Source organism: Phocoena sinus, chromosome 18 (genome assembly GCF_008692025.1).
Source record: "Phocoena sinus isolate mPhoSin1 chromosome 18, mPhoSin1.pri, whole genome shotgun sequence".
Classification (NCBI taxonomy): Eukaryota; Metazoa; Chordata; class Mammalia; order Artiodactyla; family Phocoenidae; genus Phocoena; species Phocoena sinus.
Window position 1 is genome coordinate 7,399,900 of NC_045780.1, and position 24,700 is coordinate 7,424,599.

Below are 24,700 nucleotides of genomic sequence, written 5' to 3' on the forward strand. Positions count from 1 at the left end.
TATTTTGTTTCAATTTGAGTTTCTTTGAGATTGAAGTTTTTTGCAATTTTTAAAATTCAGTTTCTCACAAGCATATTTGCTTCTGCCTTTTCTCTTTATTCCTGTTTTGTATAATTATAGAAACCCCAGTACTGAGTTGGTGACAGTTGTTTGTTGTAAAAGAACATACCTCATTCAAATTTTGACTTGAATATTAAATTAATATTAACTTTTAATTTTAATATTATATTAATTTTTTACAAGATAATTGTAGTTTTTACAATATAGTTGTAATTAACATTTGTTCAAGCTACATTACTTTGGATTATAAGTTTTCTCTTTTCTTCAGTGTGGTCAAATAAAAATTCTGGTTAATGCTTACTTCATATTACAGAAGACTCCGGATGTTTTCATAGTGAAACATATAAGCAGAGTGTGATCAGGCTGTATGAATTATTTATTCGTAAGAGATTTGAGTGAAAAGATCTATTTGTAGCTTAGAAGTAACTAGAGTCAGATGCATATGGCGGTTTTTATTCAAAATAATTTTCTTATTAATCTTAGGTAGTTTTCTGCCAGAGTAATTGCATCTTGAGGACTTTTACCCTAAAGAAATGATGAAAAACATGGACAGGTGTGTGCCCAAAGATGTTTAACATGATAGTATTTATAATATTAAAAAAAGAAACAACTTAAATGTCCAGCAATAGGGAATGGCTAATAAAACTATGGTTCAGTCAGAGTATAACTACTAGCCTGCACATTTTTTAATGAAGCAGATTTGTGTAAAAAAAAAAAAGCAATGTAGAATTGTATGAAATGTGATGATGTCATTGAAGGCCCTTCAAAAGACATAGGAGGAGGAAAACATACCAAATGTTAGTTTGGGAAATAATCATGACTGTATGGAGACTCCTTATAAATTTGTCTGTTCCTGTGATCTAGTTAAGTTCAGTAAAAGTTAAACAGAGAGGATTAAATGGTTAGATTTTGTCTCTAGCATAAGTAATAATTTCATGAAAAGAGAGCTTCAGCTGTTTCAGAGATGGGCAGAATATCTGAAATGTGGCTCTTGAGCTAGGCCTGAAAGACTTGCACTGAGAGTTTACTCAGGCAGAATGATGTTGAACCAGGCAGTCAGTACTAATGATATTGTGCTGTTAACACATGCTGAGGGAATATATGGTGTACCACAGAGAGAGGAAGAAGAATTAAGGAATTTCGTAGCTTCCATTTTTGTCTCTGCAAAATTTGTTGACTCTGGTAAACTTTCATTTTGGTAATGTCTTAATTGTCTGTAGAAAGAAATAGGTTGATGAGAAATTGATAATGTTCTGTATTTTATTATCAGATGGAGATTGTAAAAAACTTCCTTCTGAAATATTTGCAAAGATAGAGACCTGTCTGAATGAAGTCAGAGATGATATTTTTATTAGGCTTCAGCCTCAGCTTAGGTGTACCTTAGGTAAGTAATTTATGGAATTGAATTGTATTACTCATCTACCATAAAGACATACTTACATCAAAAGGAAATATAATACTGTTTTATTACTTGGGATGATCAGATTCTTGGAATCTGATCATTTAATCACTGGTTAAATCATTCGTGGATGGAGGTGTTCTATATAAATATGCAGGCATGTGTTCCACCCCTTCAGCGTGGATGCAGTTCTTAGGACCAGCTGAATACTCACGGGATACACCATCAGTTCCTTTCCCAGTACTGTCCCCCAGTAGACTACTCCAGCGTTTTCAGCCTTGACTGACTGTGTATTAAAAAGCACCTAGGAAATTTATAAGTAAATAACTAGTGCTGGGAGCCCATTATATAAGAATCTCAGGATGGAGTTCAAGTATCAGTAATTTTTAGAAGCCTCCATGTGATCCTTATGGACGGATGGGGTTGAGAATCTCTGGTCTACACCAACCATAATAATTCTATTTCCCCTGCTAGTGATTGGTTTAGGAATGGACATATGGTACAATTTTAGCCAATGGAATATGAGGAGATATATACTGATGACCTTTTGGGAAAGTTTTCTTACTTTTAAAAAGAGCATAAGAATGAGACCTGCTTTGTCCTCTATGAATTGTCTTTTGGCCTCTGGGAGCAGAGTGGAACAGGGGCGCTAGAGTCTCCAGGTCTTTATAAATTTTTTTTTGTATTGCAGAAAGGAGCTGGTAGTGATTGTTTTTTTTGAGGGGGTGCCTTTTGTTTTAGTTCTCTTTATCTTTTTTTTTTTTTTTTTTCCTGCCACACGGCTCGTGGGATCTTAGTTCCCTGACCAGGGATAGAACCCAGGGCCCCAGCAATGAAAGAGTTGAGTCCTAACCGCTGGACTGCCAGGGAATTACCATATTTCTCTTTATCCTTTTTTTTTTTTAAGTCTATTTTTTAAAAATTTTATTTATTTATTTTATTTTTGACTGTGTTGGGTCTTTGTTGCTGCATGTGGGCTTTCTCTAGTTGCAGCGAGCGGGGGCTACTCTTCATTGCCTTGCGCGGGCTTCTCATTGTGTGGCTTCACTTGCTGCGGAGCATGGGCTCTAGGTGCGCGGGCTTCAGTAGTTGTGGCACGTGGCCTCAGTAGTTGTGGTGCATGGGCTTCTCATTGCGGTGGCTTCTCTTGTTGCAGAGCACGGGCTCTAGGTGCACGGGCTTCAGTAGTTGTGGCTCGTGAGCTCAGTAGTTGTGGCGCACGGGCTGAGTTGCTCCGCGGCATGTGGGATCTTCCCGGACCAGGGCTCGAACCCTGCATTGGTAGGTGTATTCCCAACCAATGCACCACCAGGGAAGTCCCTCTCTTTATCCTTGTATTAACTCTTCAATTAATATCGTGTTGTAGTAGCTGAATATATGATACTCCTATAAGTATAATACTCCTGTTAAATCATGTACAATATCAATGCCTTCAAGTTTTTCTCTCAACAAGTAGCATTTATTTCATCAGACCCAGATAGTGTATCTGGAAGCAGTGTCTTTTTTGCATGGTTGTATCCCCTTATTTCTTTGTCCCACAGTTCTGTCCCCTAGTTTTACTATTTTGGTTTTCATGAACTCCTACATATTTAAGTTTACTCTGTTCTTGTAAACTGATTTTCCATATGCCAGATCTTTGGCATTGCCTCCTCTAGGACTAAAGGGCTATTCTAATTCATCATCAGGTGGGATCTCAGATGGGACGAATATTCTTTTTATCAAAGTATGATTTACATATAGTAAAATCCTTTTCAAATGTATACAGTTGTGTTACCATTTCCACAATCAAAATATAGAACAGTTCTATCACCATGAAAATGTTCCCCTGGCTCCTTTATGGTCAGCCCCTTTCCTTACCCCCAATCACTGATCTGTTGGGTGGATACTCATTTCAAAGGAGCCTTTTTCATAAGATTGCCAGAGTGTAGACTGAGGGGCTCCCGTGTTGCATTTTGCAGGTATCATTTCCCTCCTAGAGTGACCTGAGATGTTTTATTCAGGTTCCCTACTCCAGTTCCCAATTGAATTAAAGAGTGGTTTCTTCCCCAGTCTGAATCATCACTCTTCTTATCCCTGCTAATTGTACTTACAAGGTGGCGTCTTGCTCCATTGCTACCTTGGGTCTGGGATTTGTAAATTTTGTGCACTCATAGCAATTGGGCAAGCCTACAGCTCTTCCAATACAGTAGAATCCTCTCATTTGTGTTTGTACTACTCAGCAGTGAGAGGTGCTACATTAGAGGCTAAGATCTTACTAATGAAATCTTTGTTTCAGGGAGCACTTTAGAGTCTTACAACATATGTGTCCTCATTCTGAATATTAACATGTATTTTAAAGTACTAAAGAAAGAGAAGTAGAATCTGTATTGACCCGGAATGTGTGTTAAATTTTTAAGATCAGCCAGCCACTTCCTCATTTTGATTATTGTTTTTAAAAAACGCATTGTAAACGGTCCTCTCTGCTCTCCCTCCCCCATAAACTGTCCTCTCTGCTCTCCCTCCCCACAGTTTAAGAAATATAACATTACAAATACAACTGAAGCCCTTTTGTACTCTTCCCCAATTCTTCCTTACCTCCCCACAAAGGTAACTACTATCTTCAATTTGGTGTTTTCTTTCCCTCTAATGTGTATATTTCTTTCTTTTATTTAAAAAGGAAAAAGCTGTTATTGTTATGGTTTCTACTTATTTATGTAAGTGTAAAGAGTAATTTAGCCTTTGAGTGTAGCGTACCAGTGTAAGGATAGACAGACCACTAGAACAGAATAGAAAGTCCAGATCAGAACCCTCCCCGTTTGGTTACTTCATAACCATGATGGAGGTACTGATGCAGGTAGGTGGGGAAAGAAAAGGCCATCCAGGAAACGGTGCTTGGGACAGTAGTTTCCTGATACAGGGGGAAAATTAGATCCCTGCTTCACACCGTAATTAGAAAGAAACTTCAGCATATTTAAAAGCCTGAACATGAAAAGCAGAGTTGTAAAACTCTGGAAGAAAATACAGGTGAATATTTTACTGCTCAGTGGGGAAGAATTTCCTAAATAAGATACATAAAAGAAGAGATTGGTGACTGTGATTACATTAAAGTTTAAAACCTCTGGGCAAAGATAGAACAAAGAAATAATACGCAGGATATCTTACAAAGAACTCCTGTACATCAGTTAAAAAAAACAAAAAAAACAAAAACTGATAGAAAAATGGCCAGAAAACATTAATGAGAAATTAACAGAAGAGGAAACTTGTATAGCTAGACAGCAAGGAGTCACTGAAAGGTTTGCATCCTGGTAATAAACGAAGGTACTTTAGGGCAATATGCAAACTAGGTACTAGGTCCCCATCTTTCAATGGTCTGACTTTTGATTTTACAATGATGTTAAAGAGATAAATGCATTCAGTAGAAACTGCACTTTGAATTTTGATCTTTTCCTGGGCTAGTGGTAAGTGGTGTGATACTCACTTGTGATGCTGGGCAGTGGCTGCAGCTCCCAGCCAGCCATGCAATCATGGGGTAAACAACTGATACACTTACAACCATGCTGGACCCAGACCACCGTTCTGTTTTTTACTTTCATTATAGTATTCAATAAATTATATGAGATATTCAATACTTTATTTTAAAATAGGCTTTGTATTCAATGATTTTGCCCAACTGTATTCTAATGTTAAGTTTTCTGAGCACGTTGAAGTTAGGCTGGGTTAAGCTGTGATATTCAGTAGGTTAGGTGTATTAAATGCATTTTCGACTTAATGATATTTTCAGCTTACAGTATAAAGGTTTATTGGGACCTAACCCTATCATAGGATGAGGAAGATCTGTAGTTGGGTAGGAGTTGGGGATAAGGTACTAGAGGCAAAGAAACCACTTAACCAGGGCTTCCCTGGTGGCGCAGTGGTTAAGAAGCCGCCTGCCGATGCAGGGAACATGGGTTCGAGCCCTGGTCCGGGAAGATCCCACATGTCACAGAGCAACTAAGGCCATGCACCACAACTGCTGAGCCTGTGCTCTAGAGCCCGCAAGCCACAACTACTGAGCCCGCATGCAACAACTACTGAAGCCCGCAAGCCTAGAGCCTGTGCTTCGCAACAAGAGAAGCCACCACAATGAGAGGCCCACGCACCACAATGATGAGTAGCCCCCGCTCACTGCAACTAGAGAAAGCCCAAGTGCAGCAACGAAGATCCAACGCAGCCATCAATCAATCAATCAATAAACCACTTAACTAATTTAGGCTGGAGGTTCTAAAAATTAGAATTAGGTATTGGCATTATATGTTCTCTAATAGGATGCTTTATACCCATAAAACTTATAATCAAAGGAAAAATAATTAAGATCAATTTAGGAGCTATGTAAATTATCTAAAATGATCTGTAATCATGTAACTTATTTAACTGTGTTTTGAGCTCTTTCATGATACTTTGATTCATTGAAAACTTCATGTATTTTTAGACCTAAAGATTCTATGTCCTCATGAAATACAAATTACTTACTTTTCCACTTAATATTTAGTTACAATAGAGTAAGCATTTAAAGGCTGATAACTAATTGCAAACTCATGCTATACTATGCACTGTTTATGCATACGATGTTGCATCTGTTCATTCTTAGGAGATTGATTTGTATTTATTTCTGTTTAGAAAAAATATTTTATGTTTTTTGTACAAAAATAGCTGTGGGACTGCACCACAAAGGTGACTATTAAAATAGCCTTTGTGACCACCGATATTTATAGAGTGTGCTTAGGCAATAAAACCCACTGTTCTGCCTTTTGGTCATGCCAAGGTGACTCCTCCTGGCTGTGTTCCAGGCAACTGTAGTTCCAGCCCAGGGGGAGAACTGAACCACGGAAGTGAGACTGTCCCAGGGGAGGGAGAGGATAGAAGAACTCAGGTTCTTTCTCAGGCCAAATCAGTAAGGCAGCATCTAAGCTCCCCGGAGGGTAGGAAGGAGAGAAACCAATTGGAGGATGGATGTAAGAGGAGAATATAAATCCTCCTACTAACTTGCTTGCTGGTCTCTAAATTGGAAAACAGAATCCACAGTTGGGTTTTTGTTTTAATGACAACAAAATTCAGATCTTCTTTAGCCTTAAAGTTGTTGAAGTTTAATTTTAATTGTTAAAAGATTAAGAAGAGTAGTAGGTAAGCTGTCTGGAGATTTGAATCTGGTCCTCTAAGCCTGGTTTGTCCTGCCCTCACCACATGTAGAACAAGAGAGTCAGAATAGAGATGGCTTTTTAATGGTTTTGTCCAGCTCTGAAATTACTATTGTACAGTGTTTCACCAGTCATCTTACTTTTAGTATCTGTACCAGACAAACCTGTACATATCTTTGCTTTGTTTTTATAATACTCTAGGGCTGTTATAGTTCTGAGGATATGTTTTCCCTGAGAAAACCTAAAAAGATCTGAGGAGACAGTATGAGCCTTTTCTATCTTTTGTCTTAAGAAGTTTTCTTAAGTGTCCACCAAGACAAATGAAAGATACTGAGTGTTAATTAAATCTTTATGATGGACATTTTTAGAAAATGCTTTGAAAACTTCCCTTGCCCAACCGTGAATAGCTTACTCTGTCATACATACATATTCACATATATTCACACTGTGAATGTAGTGAGAAAAGACAACAATTTGTACTTTTGGTTTATCTTTTTTCAGTTAATTATGAGCAATAATTTTTTTTTTTCTTCTTCAAGGTGATATGGAAAGCCCTGTGTTTGCATTTCCCCTGCTCTTAAAAACAGAACCCCACGTTGAGAAGCTCTTCACATATTCTTTTTCTTGGAATTTTGAATGTTCACACTGCGGACACAAATATCAAAACAGGTTAGTTTTTCTATTTTTTAAAATGGATTCATTCTATTGAAAATGGCTCCAAGTAATAAAATTGGAAGAAAACTTGCTTCCACTTGTAGCACTGCTCTCTCCACCCTTGATAAAATTTCCCACCATATATTGAAGTTTCTCCACCATTAAGGTTTAAAGGAAAATTTTGAGCCTCAGAAATTGCAGTTTGCTTGCTTCTTCATACTAGAAGAGTACAAAAAAAAAAATGGTTTGATAGATTACTAGAAGGCATTTTCTTAAGAAGTTCTTTAGTGGGAAGTGGGGACAAATGGGAACGTAGCGCGTTCCCCTGTACTCCCCTCCCCTCTGGATTCCCCGCTGAGTAAGAATACCTCTTAGAATTCTTTGAAAAACTATGTGTGTTTTGTTTACTCCAATATTAGGGACTAGGGCTTTTGTTTGCTTGTTTTTAACATCATGGCAACTTGATTTTAGGCTCCCAGAGTCTGATAGCAGTCCTCAGAGGTAACTTATGCTTTCCCATTCCTTTCCTTAGTCCCATGAAAGACCAGCCATCACCAGAATCCTTCCACACGTGAGCTGTCTTAGCCGTACTTTCTACTTCCCTGATGCCTCTAGGTGAGGACTAGAGGGGTCATGATTGTTGTACATGACCTTGAGATTGGTACTTGGGAGGAAGCATGGAGAAGAAAGAAGCTGCAAATTTATTTTGCCTCCATACACCTGCCACATAAATAAGGAGAGAAGTTAGGTTTTAGAAGAGGAGTCAGGGAGAGAAAGTTCATCAGGCATGATACCCTCACTTTGTCCATATATGAGAAAATCTCTGGCTGGCTGGCCTTTCCTCTTTTCTGAAAGTCAACTATTAGTAAACTAGAAAATTTGGAGTCTCTCAAAGTTATTCAATAAAACTATAAGAGAGAAGTATTGCTTTAGATACCCATTATCTTAATCAAGATTATTTTTAGGTATTTAGGGATCAGTTGAGGAGAGTTGGGACTGAGAGAACACTCTAGGGAATCCAAGCTACAGAACCAGGAAACATTTGTATTTTCACCACTTAGCTTGAAAGTACTAGAACAGAGTAAGAGTTAGCATTTCACTCATACCTAAGACATAAATAATTTTGTGTAAGTGAGTATGAGAACAAATACCTGCTTCTAGGTCTTCTGTCATTAATTTCTATAAATTACCTGACTTTCTCCTCATTTGACAGTGTGAAAACTGAAGCTTTAAAGGGGTTAAATTGATGCCCAAGGTGACACGATAGTAAGTGGCAAAATTCAGGCTTAGGTTTTCTGTTCTCTAAGACTTTCCTGCTCACTGTCGTATACTGCCTAATCACCACCTGGATTTTAAATAATATAAATAACATATACAAGTCTGATGATTAAAATCAGCTTCATTAGAGCTTTTCCAAAATCCCCATCTCAGTTGTTTGACAGCTTTTCATTGAACATATCCTGTGTGCCAGGAACTCAACAGAAGTAATCTTAATTCTGGCCAAATTCAGACCAGTTAGTTAGGGAAGTAACATATGAACATAATAGGGGACCGGTGACTTAGTCGTTATTTTGATCTGTTGGCTTTGAATACAAGGTGGATAAGTGCATTTTGGAGCTGTATAGAAAAACACTGAGCGCTCAAGGCACAGATGCCACCAACCACTTGGGTTTGCCTTTTTTTTTTTTTTAAGTTCTTTGTTCTAAAAGTAAAAGGAGTTACAGAGGAAAAGCTAATATGAAGTGGCATTTTACTAAAACTGTCTTCACTTAATCTGGTGGAAGAATACCCAGCAAACTCATTCATTTTTGTGCTGCTGCTTTTAGTGCCAGTTGAACAGCTCTTACTTAATTTAGAAGATATGTTCTGGAGGCAGTTAAAAACATGGTCTTTGGAGTTGGACTCCCTGAATTCCTGTCTCTAGTCTGTCATTTATCATCTGATGTATTTCACTTTCCTCATCTGTAAAATGGGGATAAGAATAGTACCTGCCACTTCGATTTGTTTGGTACGTGAGTGCTTAGTTAGCACAGTGACATGTACGTAGTAAGTGCTCAGAAATGTTAGATGTCCTGTGGAGCATTAACACTTATTTGCTGAGACAAACTCCCTTTTATTAACTAAAAAATAGGAGCCTTTACTTCACGTTTATCTTTGAGAACTAAGAATTTAGCAGAAATATAGTCAGTGTATTTGTTGATACCTCTCTGTGGCTTTGCTTTTACAATGTTAGCTTCCCTGATCTATTTTTAACGGCCTGTGCTTATCTCACTTATGATTTACCAGTATTTGTTACTGTTTAGAGAAGAAGGTGGTGTCTCCTAGATAATAAATAATTGCTCTTTTAAAGATATTAGTAAAGCCAATCTAGTTGAGGTACAGTGTGAATCTGTAAAGATCATCTTTTTAGAGGCCTATTGCTCTTTTAAAGATATTAGTAAAGCCAATCTAGTTGAGGTACAGTGTGAATCTGTAAAGATCATCTTTTTAGAGGCCTATTGCTATTAAGTATTCAGGCTAAAGTGCAAATTTAGAACTTGTGTAAACTGTGGAAACAGTATTCTTTCGCAACTGATATTCTTGTATTTTAAGGATCAAGATAATTAAGTTGTCTCTATTCCTGATCGTACATATTTGTAAGCGCCCCTTTTTGTTTTAGTTTGTCAGTAATGGATAGCCAGATTGTGAATTTTTTGAGTAAGAGATGAGCTCTTAATAAATTTGAAAGCCTTAGAACAGTGGTTCTCAACTATTTTTTGAGACAAATATTTTTTTGTGTGTGTGTGGGGGGGGGGGGGGGCTATTTTTGTCCCATGGGACATTTGGCAATGTCTGGAGATAACTAGTTGCTACAGCTGGAGGCTGTTACTGGCATCTAGTGGGTAGAGGCCAGGGATGAGGCCACATATCCAGCAATGCACGGTACTGTGCTCCACAGCAAAGAATAACCCAGTGCAAAATAGCAGTGGTATTGCTCTTGAGAAACTCTGCCTTAACGTTTTCTTCATCTCATAGCTGGAAAACTATAGGTAATTAATGTGGAGAGTCCTTACAAGAGCTTTTACTAGAGTAGGGTTCGGGAGGAACATTGATATATTGATTTGAGGGGATAGGAAAGTATGAATAAACAAAGGAAAGTACCTTTTTATTTTAAATGTTGATTGAGTTAACATAAATGAATTTAACTTAATCAAAGTTTTGTCTTCTTTTTTTACAGATGTATGAAGAATCTGGTCACCTTTACAAACGTCATCCCTGAGTGGCACCCAGTTAATGCTGCCCATTTTGGTCCATGTAACAATTGCAACAATAAGTCACAGATAAGAAAAATGGTATTAGAAAAGTGAGTTTAAATTGCACTACTATTTTTAGAACAAAATGAAGGTGGATTTACTTTTTTTTTTTTTTTAATGTGTAGAATTGAAAGTGATGACTACAACCTACTTTCAGAAGCTTGAGTTAACGTATGTTTGTGAATTGCCAAAATGCTGCTCTATGTCAGGAACTTTGGCCAATAAGCAAGCTGTTCAGGCAACATACCACTGCAGAGCTGACTTAGGGTGATTGTCTGACCCCACTGTCCTACTGTCTTACCTTCTTTTGCCTTTTTTCTCTCTTTAAGGGTATTAAACTTCCATTTTTCTCACCTCTGCCAAGTGCCTGGAGTCATTAGAATTCTGGAATGTCCTTAATCTAATTTCAAGAACTGAGATGATTCAAAGATGAGCCATAGGCTCATCTGTCTGAATTTCCCTCTTCTTCCAGTCCTCGGCCTGATTCCTCATCCTTTTGTAAGCTCTCTGCTGCCCTTGAGCAGATGTATCATTTTTATATTTTGCCAGCTCTTCTATTTTTTCCTCAGTGGGAGGACTGCTCAGAATTATCTTTTCCAGTGTTATCAGAAGCCCCATATCTTTAAAAACTCACAGGTAAATTCCATTTTAGGCAGTTTGTCTCTCTTTTGTTAATACACTCACACACATACCTCCTCTTGAACCTTTGCTTTCAGTTGCCCTTATCTCTACATAAAGGAAATGTTTTGAGGTTTAATTTGATGTAATAAAGAACCAGTGACATTAACCTTTTCTTAACCTTTTTCTGATGCCCTTGGCTGTGCCAAGAAACCTCTCAGAATCTTTCCTAAAGGTTTATTATCATCCAAGTAATAAATTCTCAGTTAATCTAATAGTGCCAAGACTTAAAAGGAAAAAACAGCAGTGCCACTCCTACCGCATCTCCAGGCATCTGCTTTTTTTTTTTTCAATTTTATTTATTCATTTGTTTAATTTTTTAGCTGCATTGGGTCTTTGCTGCTGCACACGGGTTTTCTCTAGTCGTGGCGACCGGGGGCTACTCTTTGTGGCGGCGCGTGGGCTCCTCATTGCGTTGGCTTCTCTTGTTGCGGAGCACGGGCTCTAGGCACCTGGGCTTCAGTAGTTGTGGCTCGTGGGCTCTAGAGTGCAGGCTCAGTAGTTGTGGCACACAGGCTTAGTTGCTCCGCGGCATGTGGGATCTTCCCGGACGAGGGCTCAAACCCGGTTCCCCTGCATTGGCAGGCGGATTCTTAACCGCTATGCCACCAGGGAAGTCCCGGGAGTCTTCTTTATACACACTTGTGGTCACTGTCTCAGTATTCAGCCCAGGGCCTTACCCCTACCTTCTTCAACATGTGTTGCCTATCAGTATTCAGTCTTTAGGGGTTCTTTGGGGGTATGTAAGCTCTTCTCATCAGTATCCCCACTCTGTAGCAGTCACTACATTCATCACTTCATTCATTCTGCTAAGTTACCATTTTTCTGTTTGCTTTTTGTCTTCTAAGTATTTATCGTCTTCTTGTTTGCTCGTGTCTCCTTTCCCTCTTTTTGTCCTTTTGGTTTTTTACCTTTTTTTGTCCTTTACTATCATCGGATAGCATTTGATTGGGGAGACAGTGGAGATATCTTTAACTAAAAGTCCATAGGCTGTCTGGGGTCCAAGCTTTGAGATTTAAGTCTTGAGGGAATCCCCCCCAACCCTTTTATTTTTCTGACTGTGCTGCATGGCTTGTGAGATCTCAGTTCCCCAGCCAGGGATTGAATCTGCACTCTTGGCAGTGAAAGCACAGAGTCCTAACCACTGGACCGCCAGGGAATTCCCAGGGAATCCTTTTTTTTTGAAGTGCTTTCCTTAGTGATGAGGTAGAAGGGCAGCCAGATTGCAAGTCTGTCATCCTGCCCTGGATCATTGGATCACTTGAGGCTTCTTGGTATATATAATTTATAACAGTTTATAGTGCTTTTTCTCAAGCCCTAACATTGAAGATAAACTCACTACTATTTTGTTTGATCTATTAATTTGTTGTATTGCAACATATAATTTTTAATTATACAAATATGTTGCTTTACTTACATTAAAGATTCATACTCTGATCTGGAAATGTATCCAGCCCGTGTTTCAATGGGAAATGTGTTTAGAGTTCTAGTGAATGGGCCAATTTGTAAGCAGAATTTATAATTTGGACATTTACTGTATTCAAAAGTAAATTGAACTAGTATGTAAAATTTCACTTAAATTTTAAATGACAAGGTCTTTATAAAGTCCCTGGTAATTTTTTTACTTTGAAATTTGTGTAACTTGATTGTTGGTATCTAATGGAATTTAGAAGCAAATTTAATGTAGCTTTTAGGGATAACTTAAAAGTAATTAGGTCCATCATGATATCGTGCATAACTCAATCTTATAGCATTCTAAAAATTAATAGTGTTCCCTGAGCACCTTGTCTCAGGTAATCTCCATCTCTGTATGTTCCCATTGGAAAAAGAGTCCATTGATAAATCTGGTGGGTCCAAATCTGCTACTTTTCTTTAAGTAAATTTGAGTAAATTATTTAGGGATTATATCCAGAGCATGGTGACATAGACTTAGAATGTGATTTAATTTTACTTCACAGACTCTTGAAATGAACCTCTCATTACTGCCACGATCTCCTTTAGGAATCTGGGCATACACTATCCTGGATTGTCATTTGAAAAGCTTACTTAAAGTTTTAACAATGATCTGTTTTTTAAACAACTATTTCTAAAGGATAGGGGAGTAGGGAGAATTGAAATAAGACATTTCTGCTCTGTGCTTATAGAGAGAGCTTTGTTAAACTGTCTAATACAATGATTTTCAGACTTTTAAAACAGATAAAGTACACTCTCCCCTACAAATTTTGGATGGAATACTGATATAAAAAATAGTTAAAATTATGTTTCTTAATTTAAGTCTTCATTGTTTGGCAGGAAATGTTTCATTATTTGTGAGATCCTTGAACCACCTTCAGAAAACACAGTTTGTAAACCTTTGTTGAACAGTTGAGTTTTTTTTTTTGGCCACGCAGCATGTGAGATCCTTGTTCCCCAACTAGGGATTGAACCCACACCCCCTGCAGTGGAAGCATGGAGTCTTAACCAGTGGACAGCCAGGGAATTCCCGAACAGTTGAATTTTTTCTAAAGATGTATTTTCTTTTTTACAATTAACATGAACGAATTCTAATTCTTTGAATTACACCTAATTTTACTCATATTTTTCATTTTTTGTCATATTGCAAATTCAAACAATGGTATAATAGAGCTAAAATGTAATGAGGTTTAAAAGTTACATTTGCAGATTTTTTTCTGCCTAAAGCCTACATTATTACAGTTCAGAAGTACGTATGTACACATTGTTAAATATGCTTTTTCTAAAATATGAATGATTATATTACATTAGTTGGGCTGAAAATCAAAAACTTGTACTCCAGGCCATTAGCACAAGACTGGCTACTTTTTGTGGAGCTGACTCAGTGTGCCCTGCTGACTTGCATAGCAGGGCAGTTAGCACAGTTCTCTTGTGCTTGCTTTCTCTCTTTCCTATTTTCTCTTCTCTTCCTGAGGGTAGATCCTTATAACAGGAGGAGTTGAATCTCATGTTAGGGAGGTGAGTACAGATGGATCGTAGCTTGAAATCTCTTGTGACTCTTGGTTCCAGTTCTGTTAACCTGTCCCATCCAGTTTTTTATGGTTGAGTCAGAACCTGACTTGCTCTCTTCAGCTCTGAGCACTGTCTTTGACACTCAAGGGTACTGTGGGTAGGAAGAAGTGTGAGAACAAAATCTGTTATTGCCAAGCTAGAGGTAAACTTCAACCCTCACCTGAGAGGCTGGAAATGAGACAAGCTGGAATTATGGGTAGGAAAATACCGTGACTTTTAGGGTTTAGGAGATGTAGAAAGGAAAATAAACTAGAAAGGGAGGAGGCATCTGCTTTATTTTGTTGACTCCAAGAAGCCAACGTTTCTAAGTTGTACTGTTTTAAAATTATGCCATTAAAAAATAAATGCTGCTTATTTAACATTTTCCACGTGTAAACTCACATAGAAACTAGTAAGATTGTGTAGTCTACGGATCAACAAGAGAATGTTTTAGTAACTAGCCTCAGCAAATATATTGAAAAGGTAACATTTGAGGCCAAAAGAACTAAATATTAGTACTTGAAGAGGCCTAAAGCCTGCCTATCCAGCTGTGAGAGTAAACCTCTGGTTTTACTGTGGATCACTGATTCACAGACACAGTTTCACCTTTTAGCATGTTTGAAATGGGAATACATCTAAAAATCGATGGCATGGTATAGTTTATTTGGCAGTCTTCTTTCATAATGGTACATTTTATATAATCAGTGGCATCTCAGATCAATGTGTGGCAAAAAACAATGAGAGTTTAGTGTTATGGACGGTTTTGCAGGACTTTTAATTTTATCAGTACTTAAGTTTTAAAGACTTGATTATTCTCTAACAGAAAGATTGACAAGGGATGATTTACAAATTATCTCTCATCAGTTTGAATAATCTGCATTTTGGACATTGATTCAAGTTTATTTCAGCTGAATAAATTTTGGTAAGCTAAGTAAGTTTTAACAGCTGTTTAAATATTGGGAAGAGGTATTCAACATTTTTGTAAATCCTGAGAGCTTTGTTAAATTTAATTATTTGAAGCTATTTTGGGCTCTATTTTCTGGTTTGTTATGTTACTGTAATAATAAAATGTATCTTTGAAATTATGGATGTCTTAAAGTTTATAGTAAATCAACCATCATGTTGTATTTTCTTCTCTACTTCCTCACAAATAAACTTTTTGTAAGTAGAAATTTTAGTTTGATGGGTCTCTCTACTTCCTGAGAAAACTGAGAGGAATAGGCCAAAGTATTAGCATGTTGTGGTTTTTAAAATGTTTGTTTGAATATCTTACGTTTGTTATTTTGTTTCACATATCACCTGTCCCATCTAACAAAGGCAATTAATTTGGGCACTTGATGCCAAAGAGAATTCTCAAAGGTCTGGATTTTTTTCTTTTGATTCTGTGAAGTAGTTTCCGAGAGCTCTTCTTTAAGCCAAAGCAGCATCACGGCTCACAGAGCAATTTTTGTTTAATGGTCTGTGTTAGAGCCTTATTGCATTATGGCTTCCAACTGTCAGTGATAGCATTCGGAGAAGGGTTTACTGTTACATTCTTCTTAGAGTGAGTTCTCCATTTCTAATTAAGGCACACATCTGGAGGTTCTCAAGAAAAATCAGTGCAGTTGGCCTTGAAAATGTTATGTGTGACTTACTCGCTTTAGACCATCTTCTGTATAACCAGACACATGGTATTACATTTGTTTGACTTCTCTTACCTTTCTCTCCCGCAGAGTATCTCTCATATTCATGTTGCACTTTGTGGAAGGCTTACCACATAATGACTTGCAGTACTATTCATTCCATTCTGAAGGCTGTCTTTATCAAATAACTTCTGTAATTCAGTACCAAGCAAATAATCATTTTATAACATGGATTTTAGATGCTGATGGTAAGTGTTTAAACGTTTTTCTTTTATGATAATAGGCATGGACACTAAACTGTAGTTTGTTCTTTTAAGACAGACTTTGCCTTGGTTCTTTTTTCTCTCTTCCTGTCCTTGCCTGTTACTATTCTGCCCCTCTCCTCTATTCTGTCACTCTGCTTTAGAATCACTCCTAACTTTTAACTTTGCTTGTTTATATTAGCATATTTATGGGTATACACATGCATATGCATATTTCTTTTTTAGACAGAGATTGAGGTGATATACTACTGTTGGTTTACAGCTTGCTATTTTTCACTTAATGCCTTTGCTTTCATTTTTTTATTATATGAGGAATATGTGTTCAGTATAAAAAATGGTCCAATTTTGAGTTTTTAGATCTATAACCTTGTATTTCTTTTAAAAAGAAAGTGCATTGTTCTGGAGGTTTTTTATTTGAGAACAAAAATAAAATAAGTTTTGCTGAGTTTGCAGTTGTTAGTAATATAAATAAAAGTAAACATCTATTTCTAAGACTATTAGACATTGCAGACTATATAACCTTCTCTCACTGTGAAATAGAATATCTGAAATCCGTAGTTTGCTAACAGCTACAGTCAAGGTAAAGCCTTTATTTAAATAATTAAACTTTTCAATACAAGGTTAACTAGTACAGCTCATGAATTTTGCTTTTTTCCCTTCTGTATATTTAATGTGGTTTATCATTGAGTTTGTTTCCCCTCACGATGTTCACTTTGTCTTAGACAAGATAACTCAGTCTCCTTAAAGTGTTATATCAGTCCATTGATAAGGGGTCACTTTGATTTTGTTCTATTTTTCCATTTACAATTAAGAAATTTTTCATATTTGATATTTTCTTCCTGGGGATGATTTGTTTAGATGACACTAACCAATAACGTGTTTATAAAAGCACTTTGCAAATTGAAACTCATTATAAATATAGTTATTATAGTTATTACCTTAAAGTTTTACCCTTCTTCAGAATTTGGGGCGGGGGAAGTGGTTCTCAATAACATAAAAAAACTTAGAAAAAATTTATTTTACTTTTTTATTGCATTCTAGAGAATGAAAAGTCTGCTTCAGGTAGAAGAGGTTAGATGGTTTCCAACTTTGACAGCGTACAAAAATTGTATGGTTAGCTTATAAAAAACAACCTGGCTCTCTCCTAGACCAGTGAATCAGTCTCTGAGAATTCAGCCCAAATATTAATCAGATGATTCTAATGTGTATATGTAGTGGAGAACCACTGACCTAGGCAAAGAAAATATTCTCAAAGTTTTAATGGGTATAGGATAAAAAGTGGTGGGTTCAGATAGTTTATAAGGGTGTATCCACATAAACTTAACAGATGGCTTTGTTTGGGGTTTTTTGGTGTGTAGAGGGACATTAACCTCTTTCCCTTCACCATCATCTCATTCCTACTTGACAAATGAGAAAACAGGAGCTCAGAAATAAAATAAGAGCAGACACCTAAAGACCTAAGCTTCTTTTTCTAACCCCCAAAAGAAATGAAATAAGAATTGAATTAAGTGTTGGCATTTGAGTTAACAAGCTTCATTTATCTTGAAAATTCATTATATTATGAAAAACTTAATCTATTTTCTAATATTGTTATATTATATTAGGTGATACTGTACTGAATTCTAAGTTCCAGAAGTTAAAGATACTTCTGTCTTGATTTTTGTGGGCATTTTAGAAAAGAGTAAACACTACCTCAGTTTTTCACATTTCTGGATGTTAGTGTATAACTTTTGTTATCCAAATAAGGACTTTTAACATTTGGCAGAGAAAAATGGTGACATAAGGATAAGGCCGTGTTTTCAAGCATTCTCCTTCGGTGGATATCCAGCGATACAGCGGTTAAAAAGGCCAGAAGAAAGTTAACCCAGGATGGTGGTTTTTTTGAATGTCTAACATCTTTCACTTTCCTTCCCCATCCCCCAGGAAGTTGGCTGGAATGTGATGACTTAAAAGGCCCATGTTCTGAAAGGCATGAGAAATTTCAAGTTCCTGCTTCAGAGGTACATATTGTTATCTGGGAAAGAAAAACATCCCAAATGACAGATAAAGCACCTGCCTGCTGCCCACTTAAAAAGACTTACGATCAGCACGCTCTCGGAGATGAGAATCAGGTATCACCAGCACTGTGTTCTGTAGGTGATGCTGCCTCCGCTGAACTGTCCTCAGGAACTCACCCCACAAAAGTGTCAGTTGCTCCTAATACTCTTTCGCAGGATGAAGCTGTAACTTTTGAACATCATTTATTTTCAGGTCTGAAAGGTTTGGTCGACAAGAATATTTCACCTTTGACATTTGAAGAAATACAGGTTAACTCGGAAGGTTTTTTATTAGAAAATAAACCTGTGGCAGAGAACGCAGGGGTTGTCGAAACACATACCTTGCAATCGCAAGAGTCACTAATGGCTTCTTTAGTATCGGCTCCATGCAAGGACAAGCTTACCCAAGACCAGTTTGTGGATTTAAGCTTTTCATCTCAACTTGTAAATACAAATGTGCCATCAGTACAGCTGAATACAGAAGATACTGTAGTTACTCAGCCTGTGAATGATATTCGTGCTACTGACCTTACACAGAGAGTAAACTCCGTAGAAACTGAGGGTACAGTTGCCCTAGAGAAGGATGCTCCATCGAAACAATCTCTTTTACCAAAAACTGAGAAATTAAAACCAGAACAACATGTTACATCTCAGGTGTCTGATTTGAAGGAAAAAGAAACTGCAGCGTCTTCTCAAACCGTAACAGCTAAGCTGTCACAGAATCCATTTCTGAAAGAAAATCCGAAAAAACCATTTGTGGGAAGTTGGGTTAAAGGCTTATTAAGCAAGGGTGTTTCTTTTATGCCGTTTTATGTTTCAGCTCATAGTAGAAACACTGTGACTGATTTGCAGCCTTCAGTTAAGGGGGCAAGTAATTTTGGTGGCTTTAAAACTAAAGGTACAAAACAAAAGGGTAACTGGGCATCCAGGGAAGCTCATAGCTGTGCAAGTAAGCCTCCTCCAGTTAGTAACCCTGCACCAAGCCATCCATCACCAGTTAGCACAGCTTCTGCTCTCCCTGCTGATGGTAATGGTGATTTGGAAGTTTTGAAGAAATGTGGAAACGCCTCATATGGAGCTCACCTCAACCACAATTCTCATGGAAATGAAAATGGTGTTTCTTCAGCAAACCGTGGAGACTCAGTTGAGGGTCAGATTCATAAACTTCGTCTAAAACTTCTTAAAAAACTTAAGGCAAAAAAGAAGAAATTAGCTGCTCTTATGTCTTCCCCCCAAAATGGAACACTTCCAAGTGAAAATTTAGAACATATGTCCCATTGTGGATCTCCAAATGATTGTGAATCAATAGAAGACTTGTTAAAAGAGCTACAGCATCAAATTGATATTGCCGATAGTAAATCTGGATGCCCCACAGTTCCTAGTGTTTCCTCATACAGTAGTCAAACTCATGAAGAAATTTTAGCAGAATTACTGTCCCCTACAACGGTCGTTTCAACAGAGCTCTCAGAAAACGAGGAGGCTGACTTTAGGTACTTAGAAATGGGAGATAATCATATCCCAGCACCAGTACCTAATGAATTAAACAGTATTCCCCAAAACACTCATCTGAGACAGGACCATAATTACTGCAGCCCCACTAAGAAAAATCAATGCAAAGTTCAGCCAGACTCACTCACAAATAATGCCTACGTTACAACATTGAACTCGGAAAATTCCATGAAGACTGATATTTTTGATGAGTTTTTTTCTACTTCAGCGTTAAATTCTTTAGCAAGCGACACATTAGACTTCCCTCATTTTGATGACTATCTGTTTGAGAATTGTTGAATGCTTGGTAACTGTTTTTAGTTTAATATTTATTATTACTCTTGGAAAAATTTACTGTGTTTTTAGATAGTGTTTACACACTGGCTTTGTCATGAACAAAATGTAAGCTACTGAAGGTTTTACCTTTGGTTAGGCCCACAAAGCATACGATCTGTTTCACAAGTTTAAATGATGAAGAATTCGTTCTCCTTGTTGGCTTCATTTTGTGTTTGTAGGAGAATGAGGATTTCAATGTTAAAAATGAAAAGTAGTTTGTAGTTTCTGGCAGTCTGTACAGTTGGGTACATTAAATTTCTACATTTTAAATTTTAGTTATGTTGGTTCAGGCAAAACACCAGTTGATACAAACTTAAGTCATTGTATGTGGTACATGAACACATGACTGTTTTGCTAGTGGTTCTGTGGTCTTACATAAGAGCCTCAGCCTGTCTCTTCTACCAGTAGAGTGGTGTAGAATGTAAGCTCCCCTCATACAACTTGTTTCCTCTTTCTCTCTTTACAAAAGATGGCAGGAAACTTGTTACTAGAACTTTATATAATGTTAGGTGATCAAAAAACTGATCTGTAACCTATTTTTGTGTTGATGTGCTAAGAGTTTACATTATAAGTATCATCTTTCTCCCCCAAGACATTTATTTCCGTAACCAAAGTGGGACACCATCTAGCAGTTATATTTTGGGAGAGATAGCCAGTACATGTAAGGCTTGCCTATGTTGGATTTTTACTATAAATGAAACATTAATTCATTTAAACCTCAGCGTTCCTACGAGCAAGGTACTCGTATCACTTTTAACAGATAAGGAAACAGCACAGGACGAGTAAGTTGTAGAGCTGGGATTGAGTATAGAGTGGTCACTACAGTGCTTGAACTTACTATATGTTTTACCTCTAGCTTCATTTAAAGTTTGGGTGCCCAAACAGTACCACTGCTATAGTGATTTGAGTTAGTAGCAGAGTTACTAAGGTTTGAAGGTGGCAGTCTTGGGGGAGAATACTTTGTTAGGGACTCAGTACTGCAAAAATGATTTGTCAAAATTACTCCCAAACCTCCCCCTCCCTTTTTTTCTGATTGCAGAAGTAAAAAGTCATGTTTATTGTAAGGAAAAACTGGGAAAATACAGGAAAACACCAAGAAAATTTCGGAGCACTCATCTTAACACTTAGTGGTAATAACTACTGCAAACATTTTCATATTTTTATGCATTTAGACTTTAAGAAATAAATATGAGATTCTGTTGTACCTGTTTGTTAATGATGTGTGTTAATGTTTAATGAGCATCTTTCCATCTTAGTTTTTGACAACTTTTGGATAGCTATATAATGTTACATTGTGTGTATTACCATTGTTTCACCAATTTATATTTTGAGGTGATTTGTATTGTTTTGTTATTGTTAATTATCCTTATCGATAAAACTTTTCACAAATCCAAGTTTTATTTTCTGGGAGTGGAATTTCTGGGTCAAAGAACATGCACTTTTTTGTTTGCATGGCTTTGCCGAACCCTCACCAACACCAGGTAGTAGCATTGAAGGCGGAAAAAACCTTGGCTGGTTTTGGTTACATTTCCATGATTATTAGTGAGGTTGAATATTTTCTGTAACTTTATTGGCCAGTTGAGTTTCTTTGAGGAATTGCTTATCCATCCTTTACTTGTTATTATTCATTCAACTATTTCTAGATTTCTGCTGAGTGCCAAGCACTGTTGTAAACCTCAGATATAAGGCAATATAAATAAATAAATAAATAAAAGGAAATTCTTGCCTTTTAGTAATTTGCCTTCTAAACAAGGAGGTAAATATATAATGTTGGGTGGTAATAGGGGATACATACGGTTGACTCCTGTTATTTGCGGTACTTCTGTTGTATCAAGTCACCACAAACACTGAATTAGCAAATACTGGACCACTGCTCTTGGGAGAATACAGTTAGGTTCCTGTGAGCCTCTGGTCACAACATTTTTGTCACCTGATCAACAAATGTTGTTTTTTGTGTGTTTCTGTTTAAAGATACCTTATGTAGTATATATTGTTGATTTATTAATGTTGAACACAAGGTCACCAGCGCTGTAACTCCTGCCTGAATGGAGCTCATCCCACACATGTTTTTTTCCATGAGGCATGTCACACCTTTCTTGCACTTTGGAATACTAGACAGCACTTGAGCACCACACTTGGGGGCCATTTTAAACAAGTGAAATAACCAACGAAAAGGACAAAAAACATCCATAAGACATTTGGTCCATGCCAGTGGTCCTTGAAATTTGGTCCAATCCAAAATGTCCATGTGCATATTTGGTCCATGCCAAATGATCTGTACCACATAGCAAGAGCCTTGATATTTGGCGTGGACCAAATGTACTGCAAGGGCTTCAGATTTTTCATTGCTGTGTACATGTACAAGAGCACTGCAAGTATTGATTTTTAGGGTTACAAATAAATTTTGGCAAGTAGGCAAATTCACAAGTATAGACTCTTCAAATAATGACAATTGACCAATGTCAGGTGGCACTAAATGCTATGGAGAAAAATGGGTGAGTGATGGGAGGACTAATTTAGACTGAGTGGACTTGGAAGGTTGCTTGGAGTGACATGACATTTGAGCAGGTGCTTCAGTGAAGTTAGGGACTTAGCCACGTGACTGGACGAAGGGCATTCCAGGAAGAGCAGAAGTCCTGAGGAGCGAGGGTGCTTGGCAGGATCGAGAAGAGGGAAGAGGCCAGTGTGCTTGAGTAGAGTGAGGCAAGGGAAGGAGAATTATAACGAGATCAGAGAGGTTGGCAGAGGCCAGATCACGTATGGCTTTGTGGAGCATAGTAAAGACCGTGTCCTTGCTTGAGAAAAACGGGAAGCCACTGGAAGGTTTCAGGCAAGGGAATAACACAGTCTAGTTTTTTGTTTTTTTTTTGCGGTACACGGGCCTCTCACCGTCGTGGCCTCTCCCGTTGCGGAGCACAGGTTCCGGACGCGCAGGCCCAGCGGCCACGGCTCACGGGCCCAGCCGCTCCGCGGCATGTGGGATCCTCCCGGACCGGGGCACGAACCCGTGTCCCCTGCATCGGCAGGCGGACTCTCAACCACTGCGCCATCAGGGAAGTCCACGGTCTAGTTTTTAAAGGATCACTGAAGTGTGGAGAATGCAGTTGGTCAGAAATAGAAGTGCTAGTCTATAACAGTCTCAGTTAAGACGGGGTGACCCGCTGTGGAGGTGGTAAACAGCTGGATCACTTGCCTTTCCAAGGCAGAGCCAACAGGTCGTGTTGATGGTTGAAGGTGGGCTAGAAAGAGGAGGCAAAGATAAACCTCAGATTTTGTTGCCTGAACAAATGGGTTGCGCTATTTACTGAGATGGGACAGACTTGGGAGGGAGAACATTTAAAGGAAAGAACTTATTCAGTTTTGGATGCGTTAGGCATAAGATCTCTATTAGACTTCCAAGTAGAGATAATTTAATAGGAAAGTGCATCTGCCGTGTTGGGCCTCAGGAGAGGGCGCCGCTGGAGATACTCTTTTAAGAATTATAAATGCGTGGATCCTATTTAATGCCATGATATAGGATGGGGCCATTTAAGGAGTTAAAACAGGTCCAGGGAACAAAAGGGGCGGTTAGGAGGAAAACCAGATGAGTGGTGTCCCGAAAATCAGGGGAAGATCTATCAGATCTGCTGCTGGTTTGTCAGGTGCTGCTGGAAAGTAGAGAAATAGGACTGAGACTTGACATTGGCTTCGGTAACAGGGACGTACATCCTTGGTAACTTAGCCAGGACAGTTCAGTGGAGCTGTGAGAATAAGTGTGAATGGGTTCAAGCGAAAAGGGATGGTGAGAAAGGGCAGATACAGGTACATTCTTCTGAAATGATCTAAAATATGCTGAGAGGTTCAAGTGTGTCTACATTCTTTTGAAACATTCACTTGACATCTGGTGGCGGAATGTGAGGTCAAGGTTTTTGTTAATGTTTTTAAGATGGGAGATGTCATAATATGTTTCTATATGAGGCTGAGTGTTCCAGGGAGAGAGACAACGGATGTTGTACATGAGAAAAGGGACAGTTGCAGGAGCACTTTTCTCTGGGATGAGATCCAAAATAGGAGGAGGGTGTGACCTTAAGAGCTAAGAGTTTATCCATTTTAATACTAGGAAAAACAAAGTATATAGGTATAGTCGTTAGGAGATTTGATGATTAGAGGATAAGAAAGGTCTTGTGATTCTTTTCTTGGGAGATATAGTAAAATCAGCTGAGGGCGTGAGGGGAGGAGGGGTTGAAGATCAAGGAAGAGAGCCTTGAGTCTCCAGAGCTAATTGACTAGGGACATGCGGTGGGCTTGCTAGGCAGTGCTGAGAGCCCTCCGGAGGTTTATGGTCATAAACTCTACTGAGACCAGCTAAGATGGTGGTTTATTTCTCTGCAATCACGTGTGCTGCTCAGGTGCAGGACAGAGAGTAGGTGGGCAGTTGGAGTCAGCTAAAGTTGGAGGTATTGTCAGACAAAGGGGACAGAGAAGAGAAAAGGAGTTCAGGTTTTAGGAAAGGAACAGGATGATAGTGGTGGATAAGGAGGGAGGTAGGGACATGGGACAGATGATGGTCATTTAAAAAGTGGTGGCACTCGGGCTTCCCTGGTGGCAGTGGTTGGGAGTCCGCCTGCCGATGCAGGGGACACGGGTTCGTGCCCCGGTCTGGGAAGATCCCACATGCCGCGGAGCAGCTGGGCCCGTGAGCCATGGCCGCTGAGCCTGCGCGTCCGGAGCCTGTG

At 38.3% G+C, this 24,700-nt stretch overlaps 1 protein-coding gene across 5 annotated transcripts in view; it reads left to right on the forward strand.

The window, feature by feature from the left end:
• Positions 1–21,698, forward strand: part of USPL1 (ubiquitin specific peptidase like 1) — a 39,317-nt gene extending 17,619 nt beyond the window's left edge. For 3 of the 5 annotated variants that reach the window (XM_032611334.1, XM_032611331.1, XM_032611332.1), the window contains 5 exons: positions 1,331–1,444; positions 7,152–7,281; positions 10,484–10,609; positions 15,953–16,110; positions 18,049–21,698. In XM_032611334.1, the coding sequence (XP_032467225.1) occupies positions 1,331–1,444; positions 7,152–7,281; positions 10,484–10,609; positions 15,953–16,110; positions 18,049–19,949 (2,429 nt within the window). In that variant the 3' untranslated portion in view covers positions 19,950–21,698. The remainder of the gene's footprint in view (positions 1–1,330; positions 1,445–7,151; positions 7,282–10,483; positions 10,610–15,952; positions 16,111–18,048) is intronic. The other 2 variants (XM_032611335.1, XM_032611333.1) reach the window with 1 other exon arrangement.
• Positions 21,699–24,700: the final 3,002 nt, after the last annotated feature.